Raw genomic sequence first — 12,603 nt, forward strand, 5'->3', positions numbered from 1 at the left:
GTTAAAAGAACAATGGAGAAGGGTGAGATAGGAAGGTAGGTCAAGTAGAAAGGACAATTTAATGAAGAACAGGAAATCAACAGGCAACCAGGAGGGTAGCAGGTATAATGAACTGCTATAAGTCTGGAGTGAAGAAGTTAAGAGGGTAACTCAAGGCTTACTGGAGGGAGGAAGACACCAAGTCTAGTCTCTGCCATCCTTTGCATTCTCCAGTCACCTCCCACCCTAGCTCCTAGGCACAGCCTATCCTCCAGCCATCCTGAATTGCTCTACTTCCCAAAGACAATATCTTCTTTTGCTTGAGTATTTAGCAGACCGCTGCTCCGCTCCCACCAGAATGGGCATCCCACCCTCCAGTACTCTCCTTAAGGACCCAGTGCTATTGTCAACCTCTCTGATTACGTTCCCTGGTACACCCTGAGGCAAAGTTTTGGTTCCTCCTCAGTGCACCTGTACACTTGTTTATACTTGCGTCACAGTACTTATCAGAACGTACCATGCGTATAAGTCTGCAAGTCAAATTCCATTGGCACTATATTATTTATCCTTCTCTTCTCAGTGCTCAGCACGTAATTGCCTCTCAAATATGTGTTGAACCACACTGAGCATCAGAAAGCGAGTCAGAGGGGTTGATTAGAATTCTCATTCAGGATGAGCAACCAGAAATCAAGGCTCACTGAAGAGTGTCTAGAAGCCAAACAAGGAGAGCTGCTCATTCAGGGTCAGCAGGCTATGGAAAGGCCAGACTAGAGATGGAGCTCAGCGAAAACCAAAAAGCAACAAACCAAAAAACCCCCATTCTCCTTAAGGAGAACAGTTAAGTCAGGAAGCTAAATTGCAGGTAAAAACACGTTCGAGTTTAAAAGCCCATTCTGAAGTTGTATTCACGACTTGGCAGAGTACCTGTAAATTATACATGGGCATGTGGCTCATTACCTGTAGTCTGAGGAGTTTCAAGGTGGCTAGAATTTTCAGGCAGAATGGCTGACTAAGCACAAATGACATATGCTAATGTCTACTATGGCAGACCTGAGTAATAGGAGGCAAAGCTCCAATACCAAGGTCACAGGCATGAAGAAAAACTTCCCCCTCTCATTCCTCTGGGGTGGAAGCAGCTGCAATGACCAGCAGTAAACAAAGGGAGTTTCTGTTTAGTGGTATCCCGAACATTTTCATCACAGGAATGCCTGCCTTGGCTCTGCTTACCTAGTTTTTGGTTGTGTTTTTTTCTTTTTGTTCTTGTTCTCTGTCCTTTAACACTCTGCCTTTATGATCTCTCCCCTCTCAAACTCTCTCTTCTTTGTTCACTCTCTGAACTCACTTCCTTCTCCTACTCCCACTTTCATTAATTCTTAAATATCAAAGCCCTCCTCTTAGGCTCCTCCTGCACTAGCATTGGTTATACAGAGCATCCTATTTTTTAGTATATTTTAAGAACCAGTTCTAATTGATGGGCAGTTAAACATCTTTCTTTGACCAATAAGTTACCAGTGATTTTTCCCTGTGGTACTTTTCCTATTTATGGGGACAAGGTGAGAAAATATAAACGGATCCCTGAGAAACCTGGTTTCAGTATCCTTGAAACATAATATGCAGCACTGTAATCAGTGGTGATATGCCTGTGAAATGATACTCTGGCCCTGGCAGAGGTACTATGCTTGGAAAGCATACAATCAAAATTCAAACTGCTCTGGGAACCAGTGGAGGCAAGAAAGTTAGTAATGAGAAAAAGATCGCTATTTGAAACATAACACAGTCCTCTCACTAGCAAAGTCAAACAGTGAAACAAACCTTTCTTTTTCTAGTAGGTCTATTATTCTACTGATATATGTACAGTTATGTGCCTGAAACTGCTCAGAAACAAACCAGAATAGACATAACCAAAGAGATTCATAGAGACTCCCTTTGCATTTTTATTTGCTTCCCAGAACCACCTGATCGAAGGAGCGATAACAGAAGGCACTTTCCTGAGGTGCATTCCCAAAAGGGTCAGCAACTGTTTCTTATACATTATTCAGAGGAATGGGGATATTACCTTAAATCCTATCGAAATCCACATTCGGAGATCCTGAATTTTACCTAGCTTTAAAAATGTTACAGTACTGAGAAATCAACTTCCTCAAATTACAACCATCTTTAAAAAAAAAAAAAAAAAAAAAGCAAAGCCAAAGATGATTTTGGCTTTCAAATGGGACATACGTGTCATGTAGGGGGCTTTTTTTTTTTTTTTTTTTTTTTTTTGCGGTACGCGGACCTCTCACTGTTGTGGCCTCTCCCGTTGTGGAGCACAGGCTCCGGACGTGCAGGCCCAGCGGCCATGGCTCACGGGCCCAGCCGCTCTGCGGCATGTGGGATCCTCCTGGACCGGGGCACAAACCCGTGTCCCCCGCATCAACAGGCGGATTCTCAACCACTGTGCCACCAGCGAAGCCCTAGGGGGCTTATTTTGCTATCACTCCAACAGCCATAATTACTTCCCAGAATTGTGAAAAAGGCTTCAGATGTCTAATCTGGAGTAAAAAAAAGGATCACTAAGACTCTGGCTTTATCAACACCCCGAAACCTGAAACCTACAAATTTGCAAAATAGAAAGCAACCCTGAACTTCAAAACAAAGATAACTAAATAATTTTAACAATGTTATAGTAAGCATAATACATCTATAGAGCTATAGTTTTTAAAGTTAGTTGGCATATATTATTCCACTCAAATTTCATAACACCTCTGTAAGGCAGACAGAGCAAGCATCTTTGTTTTACAGGTGTTAAGAAACTTGCACAAAGCTGGATAAGCTTAAATAAGTGACTTCCATTCTTTAGTAAAATCTCTCTACCTACTCCCCTAATATCTGCTTTCTCAAGTCACCAGATTTCTTGGAAGAGTAATCTATTCTTGCTGAATTTATTTCCTCATCTAGTATCCATTTTTTAATCTTGGCAAATGATAGTTAATTTGTTTCCCCAAATAGCTACTATTCTCAAAATCTGCTATTCTCAAAAAGATCACCAGTGACCTACAAGGTATTATGGGACTTTCAGTAGTCTCAAATATTCAATGAGTGAATGAAATTTCCAGCAATTTCAAGGACTTGTTTTTGATCCTCATTCTTCCTCATTCTTGACCCCAACTCCCCTCTGAAATCCTCTCTTCCCTCATTTTTCATGCCATCACCTTCCTTTCTCTCTTACTCCCCAGTATCTTTATTTTTACTTATGTATGTATGTATGTATGTATTTATGTTTGGCTGTGTTGGGTCTTTGTTGCTGTGTGCCGGCTTTCTCTAGTTGTGGTGAGTGGGGGCTACTCTTCGTTGCGGTGCACGGGCTTCTCATTGAGGTAGCTTCTCTTGTTGCGGAGCGTGGGCTCTAGGCATGCAGGCTTCAGTAGTTGTGGCACACGGGCTCAGTAGTTGTGGCTCGCGGGCTCTAGAGCACAGGCTCAGTAGTTGTGGTGCACGGGCTTAGTTGCTCCGCAGCATGTGGGATCTTCTTGGACCAGGGATCGAACCCGTGTCCCCTGCGTTGGCAGGGGATTCTTAACCACTGCGCCACCAGGGAAGTCCTCCCCAGTATCTTTAAAATTAAACTGCTCAACAGCTACTCATTATCCAAGATGCGATTCAAATGACAATTCTGAAGTCTTCCAGAACACCTTCAGCAGCAGGTCCCACATTACTTCTGAGGTTCCACAGTACTTCATACTACTAGGCACTTATCACAATATATTTTGATTGTTATCATCTCTGTCTCTGTCTCTCCCTCCCTCCCTCATAAAAGTTCTTAGGATATAGAAACTGGCTTATCATTTCGTATCTCTTGGGATTAGCAAATTACCTGGCACTTATAGACCCTGTTAACACATGTCTGAATGAACCACCAGATAAGTGGCAGCAGTAAGGCCTCTGCCTTTATCCTTCTCACAGAAGGTGGCTCAAAAGCAAAGGCTTTTAAATCTCTTACTTCTTGTTCCATGAAAGTAAGTGATCAGGCTTGATTCTCACATTTAGTCCCTTAAAAATTTTTTTTCTTTTCCCTGCAGTGATCTATGAACCACCCTTTCCAAGTAGAACAGTCAGACAGGTAGCGGTGCCACACATGGTATAATAGTTATGACTCCTACAATTTGCCCATCCACTCTCTACCATGTGAGGACACAGGGAGAAGGTGGACATCTGTAAGCCAGGAATCAAATCAGTCAGTACCTTGATTTTGGACTTCCTAGCCTCCAGAACTGTTGAGAAATAAATGTCTGTTGTATTTTGGTATTTTGTTGTGGCAGCCCTAGCAGAAAAATACATGCTGCTTCAATAGTTTCTGGAAAATGTCTTTTTTTCAGCTAACGCTAATTGTTAGAAAATTCTTCCTTATCCCAAGCTAAATCCTGCCCTCTGTATCTGAGAGGTGAGGAAAAACAAAGAAGAATACAGGGGATGTGATCACTATGGAAGAGAATAATTTTCAAGTGAAAAATAAATCTGTGACTTAAACACTGAGGAAAAATTTTAAACTCAAAATCGATAATACGGTAACAAAAATAAATTCTCCAGAGAGGAATCACGGTATACTATAGAAAACAGTAGTTTGTAGAAAGACAAACCAAGGTTTAAATTAAGGTTCTCACTTTATCTGAGTGACAACCTTGTCAATCCTTATTTCCCCCATTTATAAAGTATGGATAATAATGTGTAGAGTTGTAATAATGTAATAATATGTGAAAGTGCTTTGAAAAACTGAAAAAGACTACAAGAATGTCAAATATTATTAGGCTATCCCCTTTCTTCTTGTGGCTATATTTAAAGCGTTATTTATATTAGAGCTATTTATGTTTAGTTCTCTAGACTTTATCCAAATTCAGAGGCAAAAATTGCTCTCCCTAACTTTGAAATCAGTGGATCCGCAATGCACTAAACAAAATACATCATTAATACTGAGTAGTATTAATCTAAAAAGAGTTGTCTGAAAAACAAAAAGGAAACAATATCATGTTTTAATTATATCAAATCACACAAAAAAATGTTTTGCCTATTTTAGGTGTAGTACATACCTTAATAGAAATATTGCTGAAAAGAGTCCTTGTTAACTAAGAAAGGTTGTCACCAAATCAAAGAATAGCAGTGTTGAAAGGATTTGAGTCCTTCTGGAGTTTATCTACTCTAATGCCTTATCTGATGCATACATAATTTCCTTCTGCAATACTCCTGATGGACAGGCATCCATCTGGTGCTTAAAATATTTTCTGAAACAACTTTTTTCTTCAGGTAACTCTAATTATTAAAACTGGGCTAAACTCTGTCCCCTGTAACTTCTAACCTTGTATCCTCTGAGTGCCACACAGAACACATTTACTTTTTCTTCTTTAGAACAGATTTTTTTTTTTTTTTTGGCTGCATTGGGTCTTCACTGCTGCGCGCGGGCTTTCTCTAGTTGAGGCGAGTGGGGGCTACTCTTTGTTGCGGTGAGCAGGCTTCTCATTGCGGTGTCTTCTCTTGTTGCAGAGCACAGGCTTCAGTAGTTGTAGCGCACAGGCTTAGTTGCTCCGTGACATATGGGATCTTCCTGGACCAGGGCTCTAACCCGTGTCCCCTGCATTGGCAAGCGGATTCTTGATCGCTGTGCCACCAGGGAAGCCCCTAGAACAGTTTTTTAAACTTTAGAACACTCATATCCTTTGCCCAACTCATCTTCAGGTTAATCCTCCTCAGTTCTCCAGTTATTATACTGACATGTTTCAAGTGCCTCTCCTCTGGACCAGTTCCACTTTGCTGTACCCCTCCCCCCCCACAGCAGCCTAAGCAAATTCCTCTATAAACAGCGTGCTTATTTAGTCCAATCCACTGAGATCTTTATGGATATTGGACTATAAGAAAATATATTTGTTTTTCCTCTCAGCTTCAAAATTATCAGCAGATCAAAAGCAAAAGAAGAATGTTGCTCCTAAAATCTTGATAATTTGAGTTTTAAGCATTCAAGCAATGGTTGGAACAGTCAGATTACTAGAAAGATGGCCTTGCCTTTACAATATCTTCCTATGATGCTAAAGCTCAGGAATAGGGACAGGTCCATACTTTAAGAAGTCAAGGCCTCCTCTAACATGGGGATTTGTGGATGCAGAGCGCTCACAAGTGAAGCCTGTGAGGCAAAAGTGAGGTCAAGCCTAATAAGGACCTAGAGCCGGCAAACCTCAGCCCTATTGACAGTCCTTTATCAAATATAGTGATGATACAACCAGAATTTTCCATGAGAGTCTTACCATATTCTGTTTCATTTCTCCAGAGGTTAATATTTCACTAGAAACACAATCCTGGAAAGAAATTTAGAAGGTCTGAAGAAGACTATAAGTATCTAATTATATTCCAAATTCCTCCCCCAAATGCGAAAGCAGCAATTCCTGTTTAAAAATCCTAAATAACAAAATCAATAGGACGTTATAGTCATTTAATCCATTCAGGATAACGATAACAACTTCTCGGAGCCCATGCAGGAGGATTCTGGAGAACAAACTACTGATCACAATCTACATGAAGTCTATTACTAGACAATCTGTGTATTTATTGGCTGTATGGGTGGTATGTTTTGGTTGCTTTCCCAAAATTTGGGTTGATAAGATAAAAACTATATTTTAGGAATTATAAACCCCAGACTCATTTTTAACACTTGGCCAAGGCACCTCTTAGGCAATACTGACATTCAAGAAAAGTTCAACAGTCTACTACTCTTAACAAGGAAATCTAAGTGAATAGAAGATGTAAAGCCAACTATTTTTGACTGGAGGTAAAGTTAAAGATCAAGGTGCTGTGAGAAAGAGAATGTGGGAGATCCAGGAGCAAACTATGGAAAGGAAATACAAGAACACAAGTGAAAGGTGCTTTCAGAAACCTTCTGAGCCAAACTGGTTCTTTTTTTGCTCACCTGCCATAAATTGGAATGTGATTAGTTGCTAGAAAACAAGCTAAACACTATGTACACAACAATGCTTCTCAATTGATTAATTTCTTCAGAGGCAAAACAGATATTACAGTTGCTCAGTTAGAAAGCGAATAATAGCATGAAGTCATCGGTTATACCTCAGAAAAATAAGTGGTTTTACAGAAATATTAACGCTATTATTATCATTAATAATATTAAGTATTAATAAAAAATAATACAGCAGTTAACATTTATTACTGTATGCGAGGCACTGTACTAAGCATTTTATATGCAGTCTCATTTAATCCTCATATCAACCCTCTAAAGAAATGAAATGGATAGTGAGGTTCAGAGTTTGAGTGCTCCGCCTCGGGTCACAGTGGTGGGGGTAATAAAGTCTGAACCTAGAGTCTACTGATGACAGCTCTCTGCTTTACTGCACTTACACGTAAACTTTTGATAGATATCAATTACTTTCCATAAAGGTCTCTCTCTCTCTCTCTCTCTCTCTCTCTCTCACTCACACACACAAACACACAGAGCAAATGAAGCATCCCTTTTCCGCAATAGTTGCCAACACTGAATATTATCAGTGTTTTAAATTTTTGTCAGTTAATTGGGAAAAAAGGGATAGTCTGTTGTTTTAATAGGGTTGAACATCTCTGAATTTATTCATTGGTCATTTGCACCTTTCTTCTGTGAACTATTTGTTCATATCCTTTGCCCATTTTGAGTTAAATATTTATCTTATTGATTTGCAGGCAGTCAATTATATTCTGGATATTATATTAATATCTGGAGTATAAGTAAAGAAAGAAATGGAGACAATTAGCTAATCTTTAAAAAAATTAAATCTGCTTCATACCTTATACCCAAGCAAATTCCAGATGGATCAAAAATAACGAAATCATAAAAGCATAATCCTTTCTTATGGCAATGTGTCAGTTTCTTGGTATTAATTTAATAAAATTATGGATTTATGTTGAGGAAAAAGTAATTTGAACAGGCTGAACAGGGCATTACAGCCTATACTAGAAAACTAGTATAAGACTTTCAGTGACAAATCTATGTCACTGAAAGCAACTGAAAGCAACTATCTTCGAAAATTATGAACGTGGTAAATTTATTAAGTTTAAAAGTTTCAAAATAATACTTATGATTCCATTTTAATAAAAGGAAACACATTAAACATTAGGTTCATCAGAAGGCTATATTGAAATATTAACAAAGGTCATTTCTAGGTAGCTGGAGTTTGTAAAAGAAAAATTCAATACTATTTTAAAAAATGCATTGCTTTTGAAGATATCTCTTCTAAACAGACACAAAGATGGTTAGACTTCTGGAAATAAGAGTTTGTGACTCATTCATTTTTATGTCCTTTAAGTGCACAGTGCCTGTTCAGAAGTCTCCCGAAAGACCTCTGTTGAATGAATGAAATGGGGAACACAGGATTTACAAACAAAATCTCCATATCAGCTACTTAAAATACTCAAATTCAAAACTTTGCAGGAGAATCATATTTGTTCCTCAAGTAATATTTCATTCACAACTTTAGTTTATAACTACAAAATGTTATGTTTTTAACAAACAAGAAATAAATGTAAGACTCTTAATGTGTATGAGCTAAAAGCAGTGGGGTGGAGATGATGTGGAAAAGAAATCTTGGGAATTCCCTGGCGGTCCAGTGGTTAGGGCTCCGAGCTTCCACTGCAGGGGGCACAGGTTTGATCCCTGGTCAGGGAACTGAGATCCCACAAGCCCATGTGGCCAAAAAAAAAAAAATTTTTTTTAAATATTTTATTTTTGAAAAGACTTATTACAAATACAAAAGTTTATGTTGAATTCTCTCAGACACAAAGACTATCCCTGATTTATGAAGTATGTTATTCATACTTACTGAGTATCTATTATGGGCACATGGGCAAGCTTCTATTTGTATAAAAAGGGCATGAATATTTACAAGGAACTTATGATATGACTTCAAACACATAACTCTGTTCATGACATATCAATCCTATTGTAAACTGTACTAAATCATACTATAAAACTATAATAATTGAACTAATGTATACAGGAAAGGAATGGGAAGAGATAAACAGACCGATGAAACAGAAATATTCCAAAAATAAACCCATGTCTTATGAAGACTGAGTATTTGACACCAAAGATAGCTTTCAGAACAGAGGGGAAAGGATGGCCTAACTACTTAGTAAACAGTAGTGGGCAACTGGCTATCCAAATAGCAAAGGAAGTTAGATTTCTACCACATACCATCTGTGTAAATACATTTCAGATGGATTAAAGAGCTAAACATTACAAAGAGAAAAAAACATAGGCTATTTAATTAACCTGAAGATAAGGAAGGTCTTCTTAAACGAGACACAAAATTCAGAAGCCACATGAATAATAATGATTAATTTGAAGTGATAATTTAAAACTTCTGTTCAACAAAAAACAGACAAGCAATACATTGAGAGAAAAGATGTGCAACGTACAATATAGGCAAAGGATTGATACTACAAGAAAGAACACCTACAAAGCAGTAAGAAAAATAAACAATTCAATATCAACAAGCAATTCACGAAGAAAAAGAAATGGCCAAACAGAAGATTCCGTGACTTCTCTACTAACAACGACAACCATAATAGCTAATACATAATGCTTACTAGGCATCAGGAGCTTGGCTACGTGCTTTCAATATCAACTCATTTAATCCTCCCAACAACCCTAGGAGATAAGGTATTATTTTTATCCCTTTTTACAGTGGAGGAAATTGCGGCAGCAGTTAAAGAAGCTGCTCAGGGACACACAACCAGGAGTGCAGGGCTAGAATTCCAATGCTGAGAGTGTAGCTCTACAGGCCAGTATAGCACCGAACCACTGTCCTATATGACCTCTCCAGGGATCTAGGCATCAGGGAAATATAAATTAAAACAAGATGTCATCTGTTGTTCAAACTGACAAAAATAAAAAAGCCCAACACAGTCAATGTGGCAAGCGAGGATTATCAACATTGTTGGCAGAAGAGTAAAATGGCGATTTCTTTTCGTAGTAAAAACTCTTCAGAAACAGATGCTGTGAAAGTTCAGAAAAACAATTTATGCAATAAAAGGTGGACAATAGTCAGGCAGTTTCTTACTGTTAATTTTATTTTCTCCTGAAGGTAGTAACAAATCCTAGAACTCCTTTCCTTTTCTCTCTTAATTCTCAGATGCCAATAAAGGCCACCAGAGGATGAGCATTCCTTTGCTCCCATGCTAACTGTGTTTTGGTGGCTGCTTCCCTTGTGATTTAATCAGCCCAGGTCAAATTTTCTCTGAAAACCTGTTTCTTGATGCACTAAACGACACAGATTCTGCTTTCTATTCTTTTCCATATTTGTCCCTTAGCCTCTTTCTCAAGAGCCAAAGTTTCTCTTGAACAAGGTTCAAGAGACAAGACTGAAGGTGAGAAGCTCAAACTTTCCCTTTTTGGGGTGTTCAAAAGCCATTAAAAAGACTCTTACTTTCAGCAACAATGTTAACTCCAGACAAAAACATGGCTTGTGAAATCTCTCAATTCTCCAGTCTCCAGTTTACTGTTTACAGCATAAACGTTAAGTAATAATATAAATTACTTAAGGGAAAAATAAAATCCATGTCATAGCTTTTCTAATACTTCAGCCATGCCTATCTACTTATAGGCACTATTATGAAGAGAAACACGGGAAGGTACATGGAGCTATAAAAGAGGCTGTTACTAAACATCACTGCATAAAAGTACTGAAAGTTCATCATGAATGGCAGTATGTAAAGGCCTTTTTTAAGGGCCTTCCCTTAAAAAAAAAAAGCACAGCAGGTCAGCTTCCATTTGAAAAGTTTCATTTGTACATCCAAAACTTCCTGTAACTTTTTTGCTGTTGTGTTCTAAAACTTACTACCAACTTGGTTTCTGATTATGACAAAGCAATTAAAATTTGCAGGGGTGAAATGGACACTGTGGAAACACACTGGCAGCTCAGAGAACGGTGCTTGACGAAACCTCCAGGAGAGGAACCCTACATCGTCACTGAGAGAAGAATTTAAGAGTGTTCCATATTGTAGCCATAGGATGTAAGAAGAGATTAAGGTCAGCAGGAAAATGTAAGACTGGAATGAACGAGATTGGGTTTTTTCATCTGCATCATATGGTCACAGATTAACATTCCATTAAAACACAAAGCTTCACTACGGAAGGGGAGAAGGTTGCACCCGCGGCACCACCACAGGCCTGAGGCAACGATTTTGATATGCTGCTAAATGCTACCGTGTCCCCAACGTCATCAAATAATTGCTGGACAGCTCCACCATGTCTACGCGTTAACCACACAAAATCGAGGGAGCAGACACCTTTGCCAGGAGTCCCAGTGCAAAACCATAACTCCCCAAGGCTTCGCACGCGCAAATTTAGGGTTCTCATTCCGCTGGAAAGAAAACTGAGGAGCTGAGGGAGAAGCAGCGACCGTCCAGTGCCTCCAAGGGCCAAGACAGAGTTAAGATGAGGTCCACCTCGGACTTCTCACTCCCCACCTTCCTCCGCTCCAACCCTGGAAAGAGCCACAAGTGAGCAAGAGAAGTTGTGGAAACAAGACCGGGGTGGGGGGGGTAGGAGGGGAGAACCCGAGAGAGTTCAGCACCAGCGCCTGCATTTGTCCCACACAAGGTCACTCGCTCCAAGTCACTTTTCCCTGCTGCCCTGGTGGGCTTCCCGCCAAAGAGGCAGCTAGGCTTCGAGGCCAGCCCACCGCGCCCCCTCGGCCCTCCCCTGCGGGCCGCAGCCCCTTCCCGGCCTCTCTTCTCGGACCCAAGCGCGCCTCCCGACACCTGTCTCCGACGCCCGGCCCCTCTCTCGGCCCAATTCCGCGGCTCCTCCGCCTCTCCCCACGGGGCCCCCATCAACCCGCCCTCCCTCCCTCCGGACGCCCCTATCCCTGCCTCCCGCGCCCGGTCCCGCCGGCGGCCTGGGACGGCGTTCCTTTTTTCTCTTCCCGCCGCCCTCTCCTCGGGTGCCCACCTGGTGCGGCCCGCCCCCGGCCGGTCTCCTCAGTGAGCGGCCGCCTCCCAAGTCCTCCCGGCCCAGCCCCGCTCCCGGGAGGATACAGTTTGAAGCCCCTCAGGATCTCCCTGGCCCGCTCGTCCTTGGTTGACATGATGCGGCGGCCGCCGCCTGCGGCTCTCCCACGCTGGCCCGGCGGAGCCTCCGTAGACTGTGCCCAGGAGCCGAGGACTGAGCCGCAGCCCGGCCTGCAGACCTCGGGCGAGCAGCGACAGCGTCCAGACCCGGACCGACCTCTTTTCCCTCAGCTCCCGCTCCTGATCCCTTCTCCTTCCCTCTAGCCTCGGAGCGCCCGCTCTGAAGCCAATGGAAAGCCCGCCTCGGCGATTGGCATCTTGATCAACCAATAGAAACATTCAGCGGCTTCGCAGCGGGACGGAGAGCGTCAATGGGAAGGGCCCTCCCCGGGAAGTCCCGTAGGACAAAATTTTCATTTGGTGTTGTTGCCTAGAGTTTGACCCTGCGGAGGGTTGGCTTCAGATATGCAGACGCTCGCTTCGAGCCCGCTCCTGCCGCTGGGCACAGTAGGGCTTTGAGATAACGGCAGGTTGCCCTGTGCGATGTGGCGGAGACTACACTTCCCAGAATTCCAGGGGAGAGCCCGGGGGACCACAGATCCCAACACG

General features: G+C 41.4%; 1 protein-coding gene across 1 annotated transcript in view; it reads right to left on the bottom strand.

The window, feature by feature from the left end:
• PDE6D (phosphodiesterase 6D) overlaps window positions 1–12,240 on the bottom strand; it is a 52,298-nt gene extending 40,058 nt beyond the window's left edge. Inside the window, exon 1 of the mRNA XM_082841735.1 lies at window positions 12,022–12,240. Coding sequence (XP_082697861.1) covers window positions 12,022–12,071 — 50 coding nt within the window. The 5' untranslated portion in view covers window positions 12,072–12,240. The remainder of the gene's footprint in view (window positions 1–12,021) is intronic.
• Window positions 12,241–12,603: the final 363 nt, after the last annotated feature.

Source organism: Leucopleurus acutus (genome assembly GCF_964270905.1).
Source record: "Leucopleurus acutus genome assembly, chromosome: 6".
Lineage (NCBI taxonomy): Eukaryota > Metazoa > Chordata > Mammalia > Artiodactyla > Delphinidae > Leucopleurus > Leucopleurus acutus.